The 22,838-nt window shown below is 39.2% G+C and overlaps 1 protein-coding gene across 3 annotated transcripts in view; it reads left to right on the forward strand.

The window, feature by feature from the left end:
• Positions 1–22,838, forward strand: part of FANCM (FA complementation group M) — a 75,674-nt gene that overhangs the window by 28,104 nt on the left and 24,732 nt on the right. For all 3 annotated transcript variants that reach the window (XR_005828850.1, XM_040600437.1, XM_040600439.1), the window contains exons 6-13: positions 345–477; positions 2,319–2,447; positions 2,941–3,042; positions 7,880–8,073; positions 8,794–9,000; positions 11,867–12,101; positions 17,152–17,309; positions 17,951–18,109. Coding sequence is in view for 2 of the 3 variants with exons in the window: in XM_040600437.1 (XP_040456371.1) it covers positions 345–477; positions 2,319–2,447; positions 2,941–3,042; positions 7,880–8,073; positions 8,794–9,000; positions 11,867–12,101; positions 17,152–17,309; positions 17,951–18,109 (1,317 nt within the window). In the remaining variant the exon portion in view is untranslated. The remainder of the gene's footprint in view (positions 1–344; positions 478–2,318; positions 2,448–2,940; positions 3,043–7,879; positions 8,074–8,793; positions 9,001–11,866; positions 12,102–17,151; positions 17,310–17,950; positions 18,110–22,838) is intronic.

Consider the following 22,838-nt stretch of genomic DNA (forward strand, 5'->3'; position numbering starts at 1 on the left):
TTTGTAGCCTGGGTAGACGTGCTGGAAATGTCTTGTTTTGCCAGCTACTGATTGATGGTTTCGCTGTCAGATCTTGAGTATTGCTGCATTGGAAAGTAATGAGCTAATCTTGGTAGATATTACAAGTATTTTAGGGAGAACACTGGAGGTGGAAAAAGATTGCCTTCATTGAGCATTAAGAATTGTGTAACCTGTTTCCTGAAGGTTTTGATAGATAGACTACTCACTGTGCATTAGTTTGTGCTTTGGCTCTTTTCTAGATGCCAATCTTATTTTTGTCAGAAGAATGGCAGTATGATGCTTGTCAACTTACTAATTTAATGATGACTCTTTTCTTTTTAAAGGAAATACATCAAGGCATAATTGAAGGGGATTTTGCACTTTCTATCAGCTTATATCATGGTTATGAGCTGCTGCTGCAAATGGGAGTACGATCGTTATTTATGTACCTTTGTGGAATTATGGACGGATCAAAAGGTGAAATATCTTCAGAAACATCCTTCCTTTTGTGTTCACTCACTCTCGTTTAATTCACCTCATCTGTACAGCTAACTGTGCCCAAAAGAGCTTATGTAACAGATGGATTGCAGATGTAATTAGTATTTTGTTCCCCCTCATCCCTGTTGGAAATGTTAGCACAATGTTAAAGATAGAGTATTTTTGGAAAGCAAATACGTCTATATGGCAGCAGTTCTGAAAAAAATAAGGAACAAACAGAACGCAGAGTAAGTGGCAGTAGCATTTCTGGAGAGATGGAGAATAACCATTAAACGATTTACACTGAGAAATCGTTTGGTCTTGTAAAGCAATTCGCCCCCCTATAGCAAAACTCATATATGCGTGAGTTTGGAGCATCTTTGCCAGAAGATTACAGATTTAGATACATCGCACTGGAAGTTCTATCCCAGCTGTGCAACATCTTCTGTGCTCACAAAGCAACATACAAAGCTGTTACTGCCTTTCTCTGTACCTCTTCTCATTTTCTCAAATGAGACAACAGTGCACACTATTCCAAATCTGCATACAGCATGAATTCATACAGTGAGGCAATAATATTTTCTGTTCTGGCCTTGTCTCATTTTCCTTGTTCTACCACTAACGATTATGTGTCTTTTGCAACTCTCCATGGCCATTTTTAGACCTGTTGGGTTGTCATTGCTATCTGGAAGACCTGGTTTGGTGCTGATACCTTTTCTGAGGGGACAAGTTTCAACATGGCAGTGTCAATCCAACTGCAAGCTTTTTAAACACTGGATGTGGGAAGGGAAGGTTCTGGCTTTTCATCCATGTGGCTGTCAGGTTTCTTGTTTCGTTTTGGTTTACACTTAGCTGTGTGACTGTGTGTTAACTTAGAAAAGCTAGGCTGCCTGCAGCCCTGCTTGATTAAAATGACACTGCTTCATCCTACGTCTGAACCAAAAGCATACAGTGCTTGCTTCATATTATAGAATATCTATAGGATATGTTTTTATAGTATACATGTACTAATAATTTCTCATTTAATTTTATGCTTTTGACATTTTTACATTTTATTCCTTTTGTGCATGCAGATTTTTACATTTCTGATGGCATAGTTCTGTTAGACCTGGGTAGCAGAGAGTATTTCATGTATTTCCAAGCTTCTCAGATTCCTTAAATCCCTGTCTGCTATTGAAAAATGATCGATGGAAAATAGTTCTAATAAATAGATCTTCTGTGCTGGTGTTCTGATCATTTTGGTTTCTGGTTTGAGCAGAAAAAAATTCTTTTCAACACCAACATGAAATCATTCAAGAAACTTCTTATATTTAGCTTTTAGTCTAGGTTCCCTTCTCTTTGAGTAGCTTGGCAGCATTTCATGGAATCACAGGATAGTTTGGGCTGGAAGGGACCTTTCAAGATCATCTAGTCCCACCCCTGCTGCCGTGGGTAGGGACCCCCCCGCCAGCCCAGGCTGCCCCCAGCCCCATCCAGCCTGGCCTTGGGCACTGCCAGGGATGGGGCACCCACAGCTGCTCTGGGCAGCCTGGGCCAGCGCCTCGCCACCCTCATTTCTGGATTGGATGGCCCTTCTAGTGCTAAATGGTTGATGTAAAACTTTAGTTTACCTGCAGAACCAGGCTTCTGTCTGTACATATATTTTTCATGTTTGAATTCTGTAACGGCATCTTCCCTAAAAAAGTATTGACGCAAAGCAATATTTATTACATTTTCTAAAGCTAACGTTTCTCTTGGCTCTCGAAAGGAACTTGCTACTTTTGAGAAAGCTTGTCCAAAGGCAGCAAAAATGATACTTGCTCGGGAGATTAAATACTAAAGTATTTCAACTTTTTACAAAGGATTAACTCGTACAAAGAATGAACTTGCTCGTAATGAAGACTTCATGAAGCTGTATCAGCAGCTTAGAGACATGGTTTCAGACACGTCTGCGGCTTCAGCAAATGGAAATGTTTGCAAGAATGGAACAGGTCAGTATTTCCTTTTTAGGGACAGAATATTTGCTTTCTGTTTAAACAAAACAGATACCTCTGCATAGTTTGTAGAGGCAGGAAGCTACTTGTTGTGATACACGTGGCTGGTATGTTTTTGATTCCAGTTTGTTTTCCTCAGACTTTTACCTATCTGTCTACCTTTTCTCAGTGGTTTTAGCTACCTTCAAACATGTTATCTATATTTGAAGTTATTAATTTGAGCGAAGATGAAAGGTTAAAATATATTTATATTTGACTGAATATCTTTTATAGTCTGACTGTAACAAAAGTAACAACGCTTTCTAAAAAACTTGATTTAACAACTGTACTTCTGTAAGTAGTTTACTAATTTGTTTAGGTCAATGCAATTAGAGCTGATGTCAGGAATTTGGATGTCTGACTCATAATTATAATGGGAGGAAGTGTTCATTAAACCTTCATACTTGTTGCAGGTTTAGTTATATCTTTAATTGCTTTATTTCCATTTCAGTGTTTGAAAATAAAAAGGGATTTTTCTATAGCCATCCAAAATTAAAGAAATTGGAGGAAATTGTAATAGAACACTTCAAATCCTGGAAAAAGGGATGTTCTGGTAAGTAACAAGTCAAAGAAAAAATATCTGAACAGTTGAACCTGTGGATGAAAACAAATAATATCCTACCAAATTTATTTCCTAATTTGTTCAATTGCTTCTTTATTGTTCTGTATGTTTGTATATCTTTTGTATGGAAAAGTCCTCTTCAGAAGAACTGTACCATAACACTTCTTTAAGAAAAAAACATTCTATAAGTTATTATTAATTTGATTTAAGCTGTTAGAACAGTTTATATAAAAAATAGTGATAGTAAACTCATTCCTAGTGCTACTATGTCTCAAGATTTTCATGGCCACAGAATTTGTTCTGGAGACCATCACTCAGTGCAGTGCTACCATTACCTCCTGCAGTTACATGCAACATATTTATGGAGCTTAAGGATAAAAGCGCTGTTATCCAGCCTGTTGCCAAGAATGACAAACTCTAAGGCATCAATTTGAAGTTTAAAACCTTCAGTTACATTCATCTGTGTCTCATTTTTTTCATCTTGACTGAAACAGAGAACAAAAATATGTCATACAGTAGCATGAGACTATGAAACAAAGTATTCTGAATCATTCAGATGTCTCTGGAATTAGGAAATTTCAGCATTTTGATCCAGTTGCTGCTTTTGGAATGGCGATATCAGCAACTAATTGTTTTTGCAGCTTCTTTACTTTTTTCCTTGTCTGTTTGGATCATTGTGCTCTGTGAAGTTCTGATGATTTCTGACCTGTCCTTCCATTTTGTTTTTGGTTTGGGGTTTTCTTTTTCTTATCTTAGATGCTTGATTCTCAGAATACACTTTAAATGATGGCTGCTTTCTAGTAGGTGACTTTAAGTTTCCTCATTTCTGGGTTTGTTAGTTTAGAATATGTCCAAATTCACTTAATCAAATTACTTCTGCCTTCCACCCCCCTTTCCATTCATACTTCTTTCTGTCCTCTCTGCCTCTGTCCATGCCACTGTCTTGTTTCCTGTAACGGTGTCTTTCTAAGCTATTCCTTTTTGTTTTCAAATTCTGTATTCTGTACTGGAGTTACTTTAACTGTGTTCTATATTTAACACTCTTCCATCTTCTTTTGATAGCATGGATTTTTGCTGTCATATGAATCCCATCAGATATGTTTTACCTTGCAATGTTGGTCAGACATGTCTTTTAATATTACTAACAGGTAATTAATATACAAATATTTTGATTTTGTGTTTTGTGTCTGTGTGCATGAACCTCTGAAGTGAGTAGACATGAACCGTAAATATTTACTGTTATAAATGCAAAATTACAGTAATTGTGAAAGAAGAAATGCATAATATTTTGTGGCATAATTGGTGAGCTATGGTACCACATTTGGTTATATCCTGAGCTAGGTGTGTTCGGCTTTCTTGCTGTCCTTCCTTGCTCCTGTTCCCTGTAACCTTCTTTATCCTCGTAACTAATGTGCAAGGCAAGGCCGTGGGGGATATAATGCAGAGTCTTGAATGTAGTTCTCTCAATGCATTGTAGTTAAATTTTCAAGTAAGTACAAAAAAAGTCCTCAAAGCAAGGTCAGAAGGCACTTTACAATTCATAGACTGATCACAGAGTTCAGCTATTCTAGTAACCTAGGGAATGTAGTAAGCTCCAGCTTGTGTCTCCTGTAGAGCTTGTGTATCTCCAAATCAAATGCACCGGGCAGTAGACAGAAATAGTGAGACACTGAATTTATTTATTTGCCTTATTATTCACTGTTTCGTGGTGTCTCTGGTGATACCTTTTGAGCAATAACCCCAAACCTGTATTTCTACCCTTAATCCCTGTTTCTTGCAAGTAAACTCTAAATTCACATGTACACAAGTAGTTACACCCTAAATTCTGGTTTTGGACTCTGGCTGAATAGAGTACGCACCCATGTCCTGATTTCTCCCTCCTCCAGACAAGAATTTGTCATGAGTCTGTCAACAAAAATTTGAGTACTTATTAGGGTTCCAGGCATAATTGCATGTATCTTTGCTCCATCAGAAGGGTCTGAAATAAAAGCCTTAGTCATTATATGAGCAGTGGAAAATACATGCAGCATTTGTTTCAGGAACCCATGCAAGTGTGTAGTATTTCTAGGGAAAAAAAAAAATCAGAAGCAAACAAAACTCCTGAACTTAACTCTGCTTTGTTCCAATTATGCATTACTGAACTACTTTGCATCATAACTTACTGTGTTTATTCCCATGTAATTTTTAAAACAAATAAGTACTTCTGCAGAGCATTTTCCTTGAAAAGCCATACATTTGAGACAGAAAAAGAGAGTGTCAGTACCTCTAAGTCATTAGCCGTATCAGGAACAACGCTAGCTCTTTTTGCTGCATTTGAAATGAAACCTCTCACATGAGAACTTGTGGGAGTAGTGCCAAGTTGCTTGTGCAAACTAAACCACTTCTAACTAGTGATCAACCAGGTTATGTCTGAGCTTCCTGAGCACGTAGCTATCACCCCTGCTTTGCCAGATGGACTTACCAGCAATTCAGGTAAGTGCAAGATAACATTCTAGCCAGCCCTTAAGAAATGTAGGCTCAGCATAATGAGCTTCTCCCAGTTAATCTTCCATACCTGGATTACTTGTCAGATTGATTATGGGCTGCTAACGTGTTGAATTTTCTAAGTCTGGCTTTAGGTGAATCAAGGAAGTAATGGCAGCAGTGTATCTGTATATTTTTTTTTTTACAGTACAGGGGCAGATGCTACTGAGCATTATTGCTATTCGAGTCATGAGACTGTGCTAAAAATAGCTATAGAATAACGTTGTTCAGTGTAAAGATAGTGAACGAGAGTAACATGAACTCATGTAAGATATGTCCAACCTGCACTTATTATGAAATATTTAGCTTTTCAGTCTTCTCTGGATGGCAAATTATGCAGAACACATTATATCAGTGTTGCAATTGTCTGGTTCCTAGCTAAAAATATTGAATCATATTCACAGCACAGTTTCATTTCTAGGCCCTCACTGGGGACTGGTTTTTGTATTTGACGGACGACCTCCCATTCCACAGTGCAGTAGAATATCACAGAATAATTTAGCCTAGTTGGAAGAGACCTCTGGAGATCCTCTTGTCTAACCTCTTTGGCTGTCAGCCTCAAGAGTAAATTTGTTTTGACCCGAGGCAGCCATCTTCATAATCTGCCTGCGGGCTCATCTTAAATGGGCAGAATGGTTAGCTTCGGTTTCTCCTTTCTGACTTAAGCTGCTGAAAGCATTTCTGCGTGTAGATGCATGCAACTAAAAACTAAACTGGAATTTCTGATAGTTGGTCAGAAATATACACATACTTACCTGTTACACTTAATGCTTTAACTTCAAGGAACAGGTTGACACTGGAATTACAGGCATAGTGTGAAACTGTTGTCAAGCTCCAAGTGACTGTTCTTTGGATGTTCGGGAAACAGGTTTTTACACATTCAGTCTTGAGAATTTGAATTCTTTGTCTCACCTTTCTTTTAATGAGATAAAGGTGTTTTGGGGAGAATTGTGCATAAGTCACTGGGAATCTGTTTGGCTTGATCTGAGGGCTGTGGCTAGGTAATGCATGCAAGCTGTGCCAATTTCAAATAATCATATATATACAATACAATACCGGTTGTATCCTTTGAGAGTCTGTTTTTTTAACATGGTAGGTTTTTACTTTGTAGCGTGCAGTAGTGGGCATGTTGGTTTAGTATTTGGTTAAGTGGAAGCTGACTCTTCAGGATTTGCATGTTGCATAGATAGCTTTTGCTTGTGCTCATGATGGCAGATACCATTATATGTTTAGAAAAAAAGAAAAAAACCCTACGACCCCAAAACTTAGTGTCCAAAGACAAAAACTGTGATGGTATAACATAAGAAACATGGTTTTGGTCAAAGGCACCTTGCTAAAAAATTCTGTATCAATGCAATTATTTTTCCCTTTTCTTTGAAAAGGGAAAAGATATCTTTGATGTTGAAATGAGAGATAATCAGTTGTGATCAGCATCCCTGGAAGTGTTAAAAAAAAAAAAAAAAAGTGTAGATGTGGCACTTAGGGACATGGTTTAGTGGTGGACGTGGCAGTGCTAGGTTAACGGTTGGACTAGATTTTCTGAAAGGTTTTTCCAACCTAAATGACTCTGATTCTATGATGGGAGATCATTCAGAGGCAACAAATTATAGTATCAAGGTAAGTTCTTGCACATTTCTGCTGTCATGAGGATCCTAAGCTGTAGAACTAGAGATAACTTGCTCTAGTAAATCATAAAAGTTGATCAACATCTCTTTTGTTCTACCGTGCTGTATCCTAGACTAATGGTAACTGTTTTTCATTGCTATATATTGCTAACCTCAGCTGGCCTGGGGACATTTAAGTAGCACATTTAAAAGCCAAATTGTAGGCTTTTTGAAAGAAGGCATCTTAAACTTGTTTAAAGACACTTGCCATCAAACCTGAGGTTTTTAAAGTAACATTAATAATGGTAGCTCAGACATCCTCACCATAGTTGGTGTATATTCTCCAAAATTAGAATACTGCTTTGATTCCAAAGAGCAATTGTTTGAGCATTTTCTGGGATATTGGCCTAAATAGGCCGAGAGAGGCTCCTAATTGCCAGTTTTCCCTGCTGTTTTGGTTGTGGGTTTTTTTATTATTATTTATTTACTTAGATTTATTATATTTTTTAAATTAAATTTCTTTTGAAGAAAATTTCTTTCAAAAAAAACAAAATGAGATATGCTTTTACAAAATCTTCCCAGTAAGTGAGATGAGAGCTGTGAATGTGTAGCTTGTGGGATGACCTGTCCTTACTTTTTTATTGGCAATTATTTTTAAATGATGCATAAAAATGTTTTTCCGGCTTTTCAAAATTAAACAGATCAGGTCACAGCTGAAAGTACATCTGCAGACACTGTGGATACCAGAGTGATGATCTTCTCATCGTTTCGAGATAGCGTGCAAGAAATTGCAGAAATGCTTTCCAGGCTTAGCCCAGCTGTTAGAGTAATGATGTTTGTTGGCCACTCGACAGGAAAGAACACAAAAGGCTTCACACAAAAGGAACAACTTGAGGTAAAGAAAAGATGAGACTTGTAATTAGGAAATGGTGATAAAGAGTATTAATTGTGTAAACAACTACATGAGTATCAATAGCGATTGTATGGCAGTGACTGAATTTTAAAGTGTCATTAGTAAGTTCCTATATAGTTCAATTGCTTTTGGAGTATCCAAAATTATACTCGCTGAACAGAATGTGAAAGTAGAAATATTTTATATATTTACATTATATTAACTGCTGACTTACATATATTTGAAAATCTGGGGAGATAGTCAAATACTTGCTTAGGGTTTTTTTTTTTCTTGTATGTAGAAAAAATAAGATATATCCTTAAATTTTGATCTAGCAAAGTTTAAAAAAAAAAAAAAACAACAAAACAAACAACCACAAAAACCCCACCACAGAATGCAACTCCCCCTCAAAATGCCCCAAAATACTTAATTGCAAAGTTGGGAAGAATCAGTTTTAGAAGAATTACATGATTGGAGTCAGAATAAGGTGTACTTTTTTCCCCCCTTTATTTTAGAATTGAAGAGTTGATATGTTGCCATTGATAATGTTAGCTTGTGGCATTTGATCATGAGCTAGTAGTTGACAAATTGAGAAAGACTTAGTTTTGTAGTTTTAAAATACAAATTAACTTTTTCAACTTCTGTCTGAGCCTAAAAACCTGCAAAGTGTATGTAAGGGGCTTTTGGCTAACCTGTTAAATCTAGTTTTAATCACTTACTCAGGTGGTAAAACGCTTTCGTGAAGGTGGGTATAACACTCTGGTCTCTACCTGTGTTGGGGAAGAAGGCTTAGACATCGGAGAAGTGGATCTCATCATCTGCTTTGACGCTCAGAAAAGTCCAATTCGCCTTGTGCAGAGGATGGGCCGAACGGGGCGCAGGCGGCGAGGCAGGATCGTTGTCATCCTCGCCGAAGGGCGGGAGGAACGGGTGAGTTGCTTTCTTCTCGCTGGGAAAACAAAGTGACTTGTTTAGTCTGTTCCAGGATACTATATTTGTATGTTTCAACTATTTTTTTAAAAATCACAGCAATCCAGAGCACTCCTAGAACCGTTCTAACTACCCCTACAAGTAAGTATAGTAGCCCACAATATTCTAAAAATATGTGCGCTTCCGTGATGTGAAGGGCTTGAACCCTTTGTAACACTTATTTTGTAGATGTATATTCTGAATTTCAGTTTATCCATTATTTTTTTTGCCAAGGGTACAGAACAAGGTGTAGAAGAGATAGGGCTGGAGCTCGGCGAGGAGGAGGGCTGGCAGCGTCTCGCTCTGACCCGCTGACGACACTGTGCTTAGTGGTAGCAGACTTGTGTGTGAGGTCTGAAGAGATCAGCTTAAGTGGAAATCTACTTTTGCTAAATTTCTGAACCTCAGCACTCAACTCGGAGTATAATTAATCATCTTTGAGCACAGGCTGCCCTTGGTAAACTAATGTACCGGTGGCAATCTAAGCCGTGGGTTGTGAGCAGGGGGATGGAGTTTTAGCCGAGCTGGCACGCCGCCCGGCTTCATCCCATGGGCACGCCGTTGTTGGGCCTGCGCCAAGGAGGCTGGCACAGCCCGGGTGAGGGAGGAGGAGCAGGAGGCAAGGCAGTCCCAGTTGGCATCTCCTAGGTGAGCATGGGGGCAGAATAATGTGAACCTGCATCTTTACGTTTTCATTGTGCACCCCCTGTTTGAATGCAGGGCATTTTTAGGGTGCACCTCACTGTTCTGGCTGAAATTGATTTTATTCTTCGCTGGTTTGGGTTACTTGTGAGGTTGGTTCAGAATTCACGACGGAGACGTCTGAGATCTGTGTAAGCTAATTTGAAACCCAGAATGTCAGAGTCTTCCTATTATTGCATTTATTCCAGTCAGTGTTGTGCCTATGGTTTAAATTTGCACGTAGCAGGCATTTAGTTCTAAATGGAGGTACAAAGTCCTGCCTGCGGAAAAAAGCCCCTTTGAAGGGATGGCAGTTAAAAATTATTAAAGTGAATGGTATTTGTAAGTAGATATTTTCTCCTGCTGCATATGAAGGCTGGTTACTACTGGAAGCTCTGCTCTGTAATGGAATATTAAAATGGTCCCTTAAATTCCTTGAGTGTCAACTACAGTAGTTAGATTACTGAATTCTTCAGATTTTCTCAGGAATCTTTGAAGCAGAACCTTCCCCCAGGTAGGATAATATTTTTGTTTTGTTTTGTTTTTTTGAGATCATGAAGTAAATTCAATTGCCGAACAATATTGGCTTTGTTTGATTTTGCTTGGGGTTTTTTGTTGTTGTTGTTTTGTTTGGAATTTTTCGTTTGGTTTTTTTTCTGTTTTTGATTGAGTCTCCTTCCAGGTCTGTTAATGTGGAGATTCTTCCCCATCACATAACTTGCAGCCGAGTAATTAATGGTCTGATATTAACTTGTGGGAATCTGTTTTAAATCAAACCACTTCAAGTCAATTATAAAGCTTTTAAAGACATTTTATCGGGAAAAATTAGTAAGTGCAGGTCTGGAAGTTTGCCTTTCGACAAGAATCTTCGTTACAGAAGTGTTTATTACTCTGTTCCGGTACTCGCCTCCCCACGTTTCCCTGCCTGCTGCAGCTGTCCCACGTGGATGCACACTCGCTCTCAGCGGTGCGCTGCACGTCACGGGCTACACCCTGCTAATGCCCGGGCTTCCCTGAGCGTTCGGCTGACGGATTGTCTACCTTTCTAATTCGGCCATATTCCATGATGTGCTGTGTTTTGGGATTTTTAATGTCTTGTGACAGCTTAGCTGCATGTGCATCAGCCTGGAAGGGAGCTGTTAGCTGCAGGTTTAAACCAGCACAAAAAGAAGCACCAGGGAGCTCATAGCCTCTCAGGCTCCTATCAGGCCAAGCTGGCACTCTGTGAAACAAGGGAAAAGGAAACATCCTTTCTTAGTAACAGCCAAGTAACAGTTCTTTTAAGCAATGAGTTTGGTAATACTTTTTGTTTTCCCATAAAAAGAGTTTTCTTCCTGTTCTAGGATTAGAAAGATATATGTTGGAATGCCTGAGGGACAGCTTATTAGAGCTAGCTGTTAACCTCTTCCCGTTTTATTCAGAGAACATATTCTTCTGTCTGTGCCCTCTAACCCTGGCTTCCAAAGATCACCTCTCAGAAGAGTGTAGCTGCCATAGCATCACACTCGGAGCTCGTAGTCTAACTGGGTGTGCTGTCTCCATTGGTGACCTGTCAGAGAGACTCAGAGAAGAGTATTAGGACAAGAAATATTTGTTTCATTGCCCCCAGTTTCTTTCCTTAGTTTCTCCATCTTTGTCCTGGTTTCTCTGTTGCACAATAAAAATGAAGTGTAACTAAAAGAACTTGGAGCATGTATGACATTAACAAATAACCTTATGCCTTTTTTTGCCTTGACCTCCTTTTTTCGTTTCTGATGTAATCTAATTGACATCATGCCTGTATCTTACGGACTGTAAATTCCCACAGGCAAGGACTGTGTTTCTTTTTCTGTCAGGTGCTGTGCCGCCTTCTGATCTATTTACAAACACTAAAAAGCTGTACATTGGCACTAGTTCAAGAACTTGAACAAGCAATTATGTTGACCTGCCTGGCGATATTGAGGGAAGACGCAATATGGTTGGCTCTCGGGGCCTTGCATCATATTTCGTTTTAATTGTGTTTGCAGAAAAAAAACTCCAAAAAACATTTTGATGATGGAACATAAAATAACGAGAAACCTGACAGACACTCAGATGTTCTTTTACTTTTGAACAAATCATGTGAAAAAACAATCCAACAACATATGATTTATCTTTTCTTTTACAGACTTACAATCAAAGCCAGTCTAACAAAAGGAGCATCCACAAAGCTATTTCAGGAAACAAAATGCTTCATTTCTACCAGCATAGCCCACGCATGATTCCAGAAGGCGTAAATCCAAAGTTGCATAAAATGTTTATTACTGCTGAAAAATATGAACCAAGCAATTCAGGAAAGCTTTCCAAAGGGAGAAGACCTAGTTCCCTCCAGCATAAATCTGCTCTCTTTTCCTATGTCACCGGTAAGAGGATTATGGTGCTTTTCTAAGCACTGCGTAAGCTGCTATCTCATGTTGTTATATTACAGCACATCAAACCGGCATGCTCACATGAGTTTTGGGTCTCTAGCAAAAGCATAATTTCTGTCAGCTGTAGCCTTTTGACTATGATCCTGTGCTGACTGTTGCTTTGATTCCTCATCCTTTTCCTTTAACATCCTCAAATCACGGTCTTGTCCTTAAATATCTCTACTTCAAATCAGACATTCATTTTGTCTTTTTCCATAGAGCTTCTCATGGAGTCAGTGCCTAAAGGTCAGAAACTCCAGCTACAAACAGAAGAGGCAAATGTTAAGACGTCTTCTTAAAGGCTTCTGATAGACCTATGTCAGGCGGCATAACTGTCACTGAAATATTTAGTGGTACTTCCGAGCCAAATCTGGTTTTGAGCTTTAACAGTTAGACTTAATAGTGGATTTTTTGATCAAAGAAAAGTACCTTTGTAAATGATAATAAAACAGAAATGCTTGAAAACTGAAGGATTTTGAGGGGAGCAAAAGGAGGAATCAAGGGTAGGCTATTTATATTGGAAGAAAATTAATCTAAAAAGAGATATGGCTCTTTAGTTGATGCAGTTACATGGCAGTGAAATGCTCAGTAAACTGTACAAAATCATAAGATAAGAAGAAAGAGCTAAGTTTTGTAAATACTTGGAAATCATTGTGCTCGATCTCTTTGGTTAAGTGCTTTCTGTAAAGACCAATAGCAACTTCTTGAAAGAAAAAAACCCAACTCTTAAAAACTTCATATTTCATATTCACATAAAAACTCTTGGGAAACTTCGTATTTCAATCTCAGAGTATTTAGACTTTAGAATTAGTGTGTTTTAAATGCTTCTGATCACAGAAATTGTTACAAAAATCTGTATCTGATCTCTTTCCAAACACCATCCAGGGCAAACAAAAGGCTGAACTTAGAAAGAGGAAGCAAGCTACAAAATATTGCAGAAGAAAATTCAACTTCCTCTTTGGCTTCCAAAACAGTTCATGCTATCTCCTGTTTTGCAGGATGGGGATGTAACGGAGAAGAATTATTATCAAGAAATCAATCTGTACATGCCATCCTCAGCCCAAACTTTTAAGTTTGCACATGCTGCAGACACAGCTGTAGCACAGTTGTGATGGTGCTCCTGGTGACCGTGCCCGTTATGCCTCCAGAGCCTTCTGTAAGGCACGCTTCTCTGGGGTTTGTGCACAGCCCGGGTGGCAGCCAGCGAGGAAAACCGAGGATGGAATAAACAGACACAACGTGCAAGAAAATAAGCAGAGCAAACCATAGGACGAAAATAATCATTTTAGAAAGTTTCTAAGTTACTCTTAGGAAAGAGAAATGAGAGGCAGTAAGTGCATAAAGAAGATAATATGTGGAACATTATTTCCTGCTGTCTTTCAGCCACTTCAAAGGCTGTAATTACCAGGTTCCTTTTGTGTGAAATAGCCTAGCAGCTGCCACAATTGAAGTACACAGTGTGCGCGGAGGTCTGCCAGTCGCTGAGGGTGAACATGATTGAGTGCCTGTCTTGCAAACAAGTGTTACAGGAGCGCAAATTATTGAACACCAGTTTGTGTTGAAGTCCCCTTCATTACTGTATGAAGCAAGTGGCTGTTTCTGATTTTAATGATAATGATTTTTGAGATAAAACTCAGAAAGAAGAGGAAGAAAGGTCTTGTTTTTTTTCATTTTCTCCTCTCCTTATTTCAGTGCCCTTTCCACATTATAAAATTGAAAAAAGCTAATAGTAATGAATAAGCTGTGTATGTTCTTATTTGTGCTTTCTTACTTTTCATTTGTTCTTGAGGTTCAGTTGTTCTTCAGGTTTGTCCATGGAAGAATACATGTTCACAGAAAGTGAAGTATCAAGGCCAGAAGTATCATAGTAATTTCAAGCATTCTCCTTTTCTACTAAAAATTATATATTTCCTGTACTTCATTTTATTCAATTTCTATTAATTTTACATTATCTTTCCATTTCACAACCTGTTTCATAAACTTTATGTTTTTTGGTACCAGAAGGACACGTTATTCTTGTCTTGTCCCATCACTAACCAAGTGTGTTCTCAGTTATATGAGCTTTTCCTCAACAATGTAGCAACGAGATCAAAAATCCCATTACTTGTCAGTCCTCTTATACTGTTTCTTACAGTTTGAGATTCTTTTCTCTCTGTTTTGTTTTTTGTTTGTTTGTTTTTTTAATTGTGTTTTTTTACAGTGCTCGTGAAAATTAAATAGCCTATTAAGTGCAGTGAAATCAAAAAGTATTTTAAAAATAATAGCTTTGTGCTTAACATGGCTTAGACTCATTTGAGGAAAAGTCTCTGAACATATATCTTTGGAGAAAACTCATGGGGTTTTTTTATGCTCACCTTTTTTTTTACTTTTAATGAGAATAACTGTCCCACAAAGTAATTGAAAAGATGGAAGTGCTGAAAGGTCTGGATAATCGTGTCTAACGTTATCTATGCAAGTTCTTTGCCAATCTTCCTGCTCTGTGAGAGGTATGAAACCACAATGAGCATGATAAAAAATAGCTGAGGTGCCTTAAAATGCACTCTCTGCATATCCTGTTGTTCCTGGTAGCTGAATGTGATTTTTAAGCCATCAGTTATTTCTTTTGTTTTTCTTTTTTTGCATTGCATTTGTCTAGATGAAATCTCATTTTTTTCAGATTGTATCAATTTATAAGTTGTCTATAGCTGTGGGTTTTTTGATCAATTTTATAATTTCATCGGGTTTTTTAATTGCTGTTTTTATCTTAATGAAGTTCACTTCTTTTATTGTCTCTTTCTAAAATATACCAATGCCTTCCTTACTCTTTTAGACCTTGGGGGGGCGGGGGGGGGGGAGGGGAGCTATGCCTTTCCAGTTGCCCATGTCTTTTAATATAGTTCTGGCCAGGCCTTTGGATGGCTGATATATTTTTCTGAGTTGATCTATCTGAGTTAAACATGCATAGTAATGCACATCACCTTCTGAAATGATTGTCAGAAAACTATGGAAATACTGCAGAAAACTGCTGTTTTCGATGTTTATTTTCTTTGAAAAAAACCCACCAAAACAGTTAACCGAGGATGTGTTTATGCACTTCTACTTCTGTTCCTTAAATTCAGATTTCTTGTCTTGACAACATCCATGTAGGAGGAAGACACCCTGCTTTGTGTGCTGTGTTAAGAATAAAACACTTTATATGTGCCTTGTACCAGCTTTGTCTTGTCCTGCTTTTCTCAGTAGAGAAATGTCTTCATCCGATTCAGACATCTGGCCTTTTACATCTGAAAATTCAGTTGCTTGCCTGCTTCCTTGTGTGTGTGTATATATATATGTGTTTTATTATTAAATTTTTTTGAGAATGTTTTAGCTTTGTCTTTCTTGGGTTGCACTTTTCACTGCTTGAGCTACATAAAACTTTCCTAATGAGGTGATGGGAGTTTTTAACTAACTTCAGCTACGCCTATTTTGAAATTATTATTTTTTTTTTGGTCACTGACATGGCTTCCCTAAAATACCAATTGCATCTTTTTCTGTAGTCATGTCTGCCCCAGGCAAGCCATTTGTGCTGTGTATGGGAGCATGGATATCAAATTTACGGGGTAAAAGTGACCTCAGCAGAAGTATTGTGCTCCTTGCTTTACCTGTCGTTGTTCCCTGCCCACTCCCCCCACCCATTCGCAGTTCCAGCAAAGGAAGCACTGTTCTGCATCGGTAGGGCAAAACCAGCAGAACCTCTGGAGACTTGGAAGCTTCTTTTGCACCAGCAGCTTTCTTCTGGATTGAATCAAAAATATTTTAGTAGCAATTTTGATCTTCTGAGTTTTTTAATGGTGGCCTTAAACTTCAGCGTTGGTTAGTTTTTTCCAGCTGTGAAAGACCTTTTCTGAAGAGGCCTCAAACCTAGAACTCTCAGGGATCAGTTTTTGAGTCTCTAACACATATGTCACACCATCCTGTGGTGACAGTATCTGGCAGTTGTAACTTGAGAGGACTGAGTGGTATGGGCTGCTTCCTTTTATAGGACGATCGCTGCAGATTCATCCCAAATCCTGTCTGCAGAGTGACCATCAACTTAATTATTTTTCTCCAAGTTTCATACATCTGGGCTGAAAGCTATCACATTCTTAACACGCTCAACAGCGATTCTTGGGACATTCCTTTGCTCTTAGCACCGATGGCTGTTTTGAGGGGTTTGGCATTTTTGGGGATAGCAGAGTTATTGCGGCTTGCTGCCAGCCTACCGAAACTGACTCCGTTTCTCTTGGTCACTGCAGCGTGCTCGCCCAGAGCCAAGCTGCATCAGCGCCTTGTCTTCAGTAAGCTGCCTTATGAGCACTTGTTTTGTTTTTATCTAGCATTGGTGCTCACAGGTGCCCTATACCTTTCCACTTACGGTTATGAGTCTAAGTAAAACTCACTAGCCTCTTTTTTCCTTTCTGTGCTCTTGGGGAATTTTTACAGTACTTCTGTTTCTGTCTTCTTATTCATGTGCATGCCCTTAATAGGGGAGATCAAATAAAAAAATGAGTAACAAGTATTTTTGTTATAACGAATTAATGTTGCTTTCCAGTATTTAGAGAGTAACTTTAAAAAAAAAAGAAAAAAAAAAAAAAAAAAAAAGAAGGGGAGGGCAACCTTTTACTTATTTACAGTTTGTTCCCCAGGGTCTCAGAGACGCATATTTAGAAATTCAAGCCATATGCTTTCCCTGTTTGCTATACTGTCTTCGGGACATATAGCCCTTTAATTTACTTATATCTCTCTGTCTATCTATATCTTTGTTTATATGATGCCTTCCCTCAAAACAATCAATAGATAATTTTAATAAATAGTTTTATCCATAATTATAACATATGCAACAATTTTGATACTTGTTTCTGACATCATATTCTCTATATCTGTTTTGCTTGTGGCACAGAGAAGGTATTTTTTCTTTTGACTGGTATCATACAAAGTTCTTTTTATTCTGTGTATCCTTTTCCTTAAAGTAGTTAATGTTTTCCTGATACTGTTTTCCTCCTGGTAGGCCAAAAGCAAATACACGGTCATGAGAACTGGTCTCTGTCACCTGAGGAATTTGAAACATGGGACAGACTTTACAGGATTAAGGAAAGTGATGGAGTAAAGGAACCGATATTGCCTCAAACTCGGTTTGAAACCTTAGAAAACATGGAAGAAATACCAGTGAGTTTAACTTAAATATAATGCTTCCTTTGACATGAGGTCTAAAGGATACCTTAAGTAACAAAGTTAACTATGAATTTGAAAGACATCTATATTAAAGATGCAGTTTTCAGAATTATATGTAGGCTTTTGAGGTTAAGAATTTAGGAATTAGATATTTGAAAAAATGATCGTTTATGTTAGGTCTCCAAATTAAAAATGCATTAAAGAGCCTCTCAGTATCTGTTAAGTTCTATTATCTGGATATTATCAATATCCATTAAGTATCCTGTTTCTAAGGATTTAATGCAGGATGCTGTATTCATCATGATGGTATTGTATCTGCGCTTTTTCATTCCCTTGCTTTTGTAACTGCAAAAGTGTTATTGAAATGAAAACCAAGTTTTACAATCTCTTTTCTGAATCAGAAAAAATATGGTGCTTTTCTGTCAGTTTACCACTTAAAATAACCTGTGTTCCATGAAAAGGTGTGACAACACAAATTGTGGAATTTTTTTGGTTTAGACAAGACTTAAACCTTTGTGGTGATGTTTAGGTAGTTCTCTGCATATGGAGTATTTATTGTCCCTGACAGAGAAGTGGACATTAGTTTTGCTAAACAATTTCTTGATTAAAACCTCCTTGTCAATCTTAATTTCAAGCTGCAGGAGCATGAAGAGGAGGAAACTCACAAACTTTCCTTGTCTGAATGGAGAATTTGGCAGAATCATCCTTTTCCTACATTTGTGGTTGATCACTCCGATCGCTGTTACCATTTTATCAGTGTTATGGAAATGATAGAACTGATGAGATATGAACAGGTAAGGTGTTTATGTTCGTCTGGGTGCAAATATGCACAAGTATTTAATGCACAGTTAGAATATTTTAAAAATAGTGAGTGCTCTAGTTCTGTCTGGTCAGCTGAAACAAAAAGTGGGGAAGTGTTTGTATGGAACTAAGTTAAGCATTGTGGAATGAATAATGTGTATGTAATTTTGTTTCAAAATGCCTGGCACTGATATTCTCTAATTCTTAATCTTTTCCACAGAAGTTGTTTAAAAACAGTTAGTGTTTCCCTACACAGGAAAAAACAAACAAACAAACTCAAACCCACCCATAAATCATTCTTTTTTTTAATGCATCCAAGTATCAGGTTTTTTATAAAAGGACATTAAATACAAGAACTATATATGTCAAGGAGCAAGTCATCAAAAGTGATATTAGAATTATTCCAGAGTGTAATAGCAATAGGAAATAATTTTATATCATATATGTATGTCAAATGCATTCCATAAAAATGATGCAGGAATATATTGCATGTTTTAAGGTCATTGTGTTTTGAGGCTTTTTGGTTTGTTTTCTGTGAAAGCTTTAATAACCTAATTGCTCCTAAGAATTAAAGGATAAGAGGAGGGCGGACAAAGAAACATGGACGAAAACCATTTGGGAGATGAGAATTTTGTGTACTAACAGTTATGGATAGCAGATACGCCTCTATAATGAAGGGTGCATACAAGGAAGTGTGTGTAGAGGTGGGTGCACTGACACTACCTGAAGACTGCAGTTGTTCACCATGCTATTTTTCCCTCCAGTTTAGCTCTTCCGTGTTCCACACATACTGCTTTTTAGTGTGTTGAAATTTTCTAGGTCATCAGAATCTGTTGCTAAGCTGCCAGAGTTTCCAGAATAACTAGACTAATCAAGGAAGAGAATAGAGACATTGTAGTTGGGCTCCTTGCTAGGGAAGTGTATTAATGGAAAGTTGTAAATAGACTTTCAGAGCTAAGATAAGCTTCTCCACTTCATCACAGAACAATGGCATTCTTGACTCCTTTGAGAGCCTGTGTTCCCAAGCTGGGGTCAAGAACATATTGCCGGAGAGAAAGGACTTTGGGGAGACCTCAGGTATAGAGAGTTGAAGGAAGTCAGGAGGCAAAGAAATAGTTAAAAAAATTAAAATTGTGTTTCTAATTGAGGACCTCCCTCCCCAAGATCTAATCAGGCACTTGAAGTATTTGCCGCTTAAGTTCCTTTCGTGAAAGCGTGTTGATGCGTGAAGTCTGTTCAGGCTCCCAAGTGCCTTCAAAGTTGTAGATGCTAAATCACCACCTGGCACCCTTAATATAATGTCCCGAGCAAATTTATTTGTCACCGAGTCTTCATTCTTCTCCCCCAAACTCTACCAAAGTAAGTGCCAGAAATTATAAGCGAAGCAGAGTATCAAATGCTTGCTTTCACAAGCAAGCTTTTACAGATCTTACAGCGCTAGGTCTGCCTGCTGTCCCTCGCAGGTATGAGACAGCTCAGCTCACCTACTTCTGCTCTCCACTGTGTAGTGAACAGAGAGGATGTCCCTTCAACAGGTGGGGCCCAAAACTGTGGCTTTTTACACTGTGGTCATCACTTTACATTCTGCTTAACTCTGATGATGGCCGTCCAGCATAGGCAGGGTGTGTGGTGATGTGTTCTCTGTGCTCTGCTCAGAAATCCTGCTGCTGCATGCCATCACGCAAGCCCTCTTCCCAAGTACTTCAGAGCAGTCCTGCATACACCACATGGCAGTGCTGCAGAGTCTGCAGTCTTGGAAAATGCTGGAAGAGCTGCATCAGAAAAGAAGGGATACAGCTATTAATTGATAGCAAATGCTAAAGAGTTGGTTTTCACTGTTTCTAATTGAACAGCCGAATGTCAGCTGAATCACGATGCACTGTAGGTAATGTTCTTGCAGTCAAAAGGCTGGGACTGCCTGTTATGTCATTCACCTACCTCCCAGCTCAAAGTCTCATGCATTATCTGGATTGACTTCCAGACAGCTTTCTCTGATCTGTCTTAACTGGTCATAGAGGAGACATTGATCTTTCTCATCGGTTAGAGGAGAAATCATAACTGAATGTCACTGGCATGCTGAAAACACCTTCTGTTGACTCCATTGAATACGAGAGGTTACAACATGACACATCACTCCACCCTGTTGAATTCTTCTAGGGAAAACCAAAGCACGAGCAGTAACAGTGTCTGACAAGGTTGACAAGGCAGAAGCTGTAATTGGCACTGACACCCGGTTTTTAAACTTCCGTGCTTATATCTAACCCAACTTGTCAAGGTTCAAGGACATCAAAGCTTCACCAGAATCATTTCACTAAAAGCCAAGGATGCAACATGTCTTAATCTATTTTGTCAGTACTGACAGTGGTTTCTTATATGTGAGTTTGATGAGTACATTCTTTAGTCATCCTTGACTTCTCTGAAAGGCACCAATAGCCTTTCCAAGACATGATGTGTTCCCACTGAAATTCCCCAACGGGAAGGGAAGTGGGTGATGTGCGTGATTTTTGCAGTGGCATTGCCTTGGAGCAGTCACTGCACTGCGGCAGTCCCCACTCATCAGGCAGATAACACCAGCAAAAACTTCTTGCCCTGCGATTTGGAAGAGAGCAATCTTCCATGCCAAGGCCAGAGCAGGTGTGAGTGTGCAGAAGGTGGTTTTGGTTTCCTGTAACTACCAATCTCATCCTAATTCAGTCTGCCTACAACTTCAGTTCTGCTGAATCAGAAAGAAAAATGGGTATAATTATATAGTAAATCAAGCCAATGAACTATTCAGTATAATTTATTTTTTTTAACATCTGTGTTATAAACCATTTCTGTTAGCAAATGCTGCTTTGAGGGCTGTCACTGTTACCACAGAGCAGTTTGGACATGGAGCTCTCTGGTGCAATCCAGGCCTGTGTAGATCAGGTAGCTGGGGCTTCAACAGGTCAAGCCTTCAGGATCTCCAAGGTAGGAATCCCACAGCTTCTTTGGGCCCCTAGTTTGGCATTTGATCACCCTCATGGCAAAAAAGTTTCTAATATCTAATTGAGATTTCCCATGTTTCGTGTTGCGCCCATTAACTCTGGCCTCAGTATACCTCCAGGCAGCCTGGCTCCCTCTTCCTTCTGCTTTTACACTAGGTAAGACTGTAATAAAATCCTCTCTTCTTAAGACTGAACAGAGTTCCTTTGTCTTCCTTGTGCATCCTCGTGCTCCAGCCCTGTGACAGTTCTGGCTGCCTCTGTTGGACTTAATCCAGTCGGAGATACTTCTGTACTGGGGCCCCAAATCTAGCCTAAGCCTTCCAGGTGTGGTCTCACGGGTGATGCACAGAGGAGAATAATCGCTTCCCTTGCCCTGCTGGCCGCTGTCCTGCTAATGGAGCCGGGGTGCTATCGTCGTTGTTGCCACAAGGGCACACTGCTGTCTCATTTTTCTGTCCCGAGGTTTCTGTTCCTGTTGAGGACCCTCTGGACAGCAGCCCTGCCCTCAAGCATGTCACCTGCTTCCCCTCACCTGGTATCATCTGCAAACTTACCACAGGTCCGCTCTGTACTGTAGTCAAGGTCAGTAATAAAAATGTTAAACGTGAAAAACCTCTGAGAAACACCCCTAGCAGCTAGCCGCTGGCTGGGCTTCATACCAATCCTCAAAACTCTTTAATCATGGTGGTCCAGCCAGTTTTCCACCCACCTTTATTGTCCATTTATTCAAACCATATCCCGCCAGTTTAGCCAGGAGATTGTCAGAAGCCGTGCTAAAGCCGAGGGAAACAACATCGCTGTGCTTCTCTTGCCCACAAAGCTGGCTACGTGTTTGTAACAGGTAGTCTGGAATTCTTCATCCCTATGCGTTCTGTATGTTTGTTGGGATATTCTCTTGAAAGCTTGAACGTTTTCTTACTAGTTTGATTTGAAGTTTGTGCTTTAAACTTAAAATTAATGTAGCATTCTAATTTCATACATCTAGATTTTCCTTACGATACAGTATTCCCAACACTATCGTATGTAAAATTGTTCACATCAGGATCTTTTACAAATTAAGAAAGCTTCGCCAAAAAGTGGTTATGCCACGTCGCCCATAGCCAGATGTACGAGGAGGCATGGATGGTTTGCTTTGACACTAACTACTACACCAACTATCTATTTATTTATTTATTTACTTGCTTATTTATTTTGGTTGAGTGCTTGTTCTTAGAAGAAAATATTAATGAGAAAATGGAAAAGTAGAGCAAAATTAAAGGAACTTAAGAGATTTGTAGGCAGTGTTTTGGGTTTCTGCACGCCTGCTAAGGTGTGTTTGTATAGATGAGGGTGTCCTGGCTGTGTTCCCGACTGAGCTGTCAGGTATGAGAGCAGCTGTGCGGGCAAAACTCACTGACTGGCAGAAGTGTGTTTGCGAGTGCAGGGCTGTACAGTGCTGGCCCCGAGCCTTTTTCACCACTGTAGTTTTGTGAGCAGTTCAGCATAGGATTGGGAAAACCTTGAGGTTTAAAATCGTGCTTTTCTACCAGATTTGACTTCAGGCTTGTTTAGTATCCTGCTCCGTTTCACCAGGAGACCCCATGGATGCATTGTGCCTGCCCGAGGCGCAGGCGGTTCAGGGACAAGGCGGCTGCTGTCTCCTGCATTAGCTTCATGTGCTTCTGCTGTGGCTGGATTAACGGATCCCCCGGCGCATGACGTGTACTCCACAGACAGCACAGAGATCCAGATGGTCTTAATTCAAGCTCAGTGT

Source organism: Falco naumanni, chromosome 7, assembly GCF_017639655.2.
Source record: "Falco naumanni isolate bFalNau1 chromosome 7, bFalNau1.pat, whole genome shotgun sequence".
NCBI lineage: Eukaryota > Metazoa > Chordata > Aves > Falconiformes > Falconidae > Falco > Falco naumanni.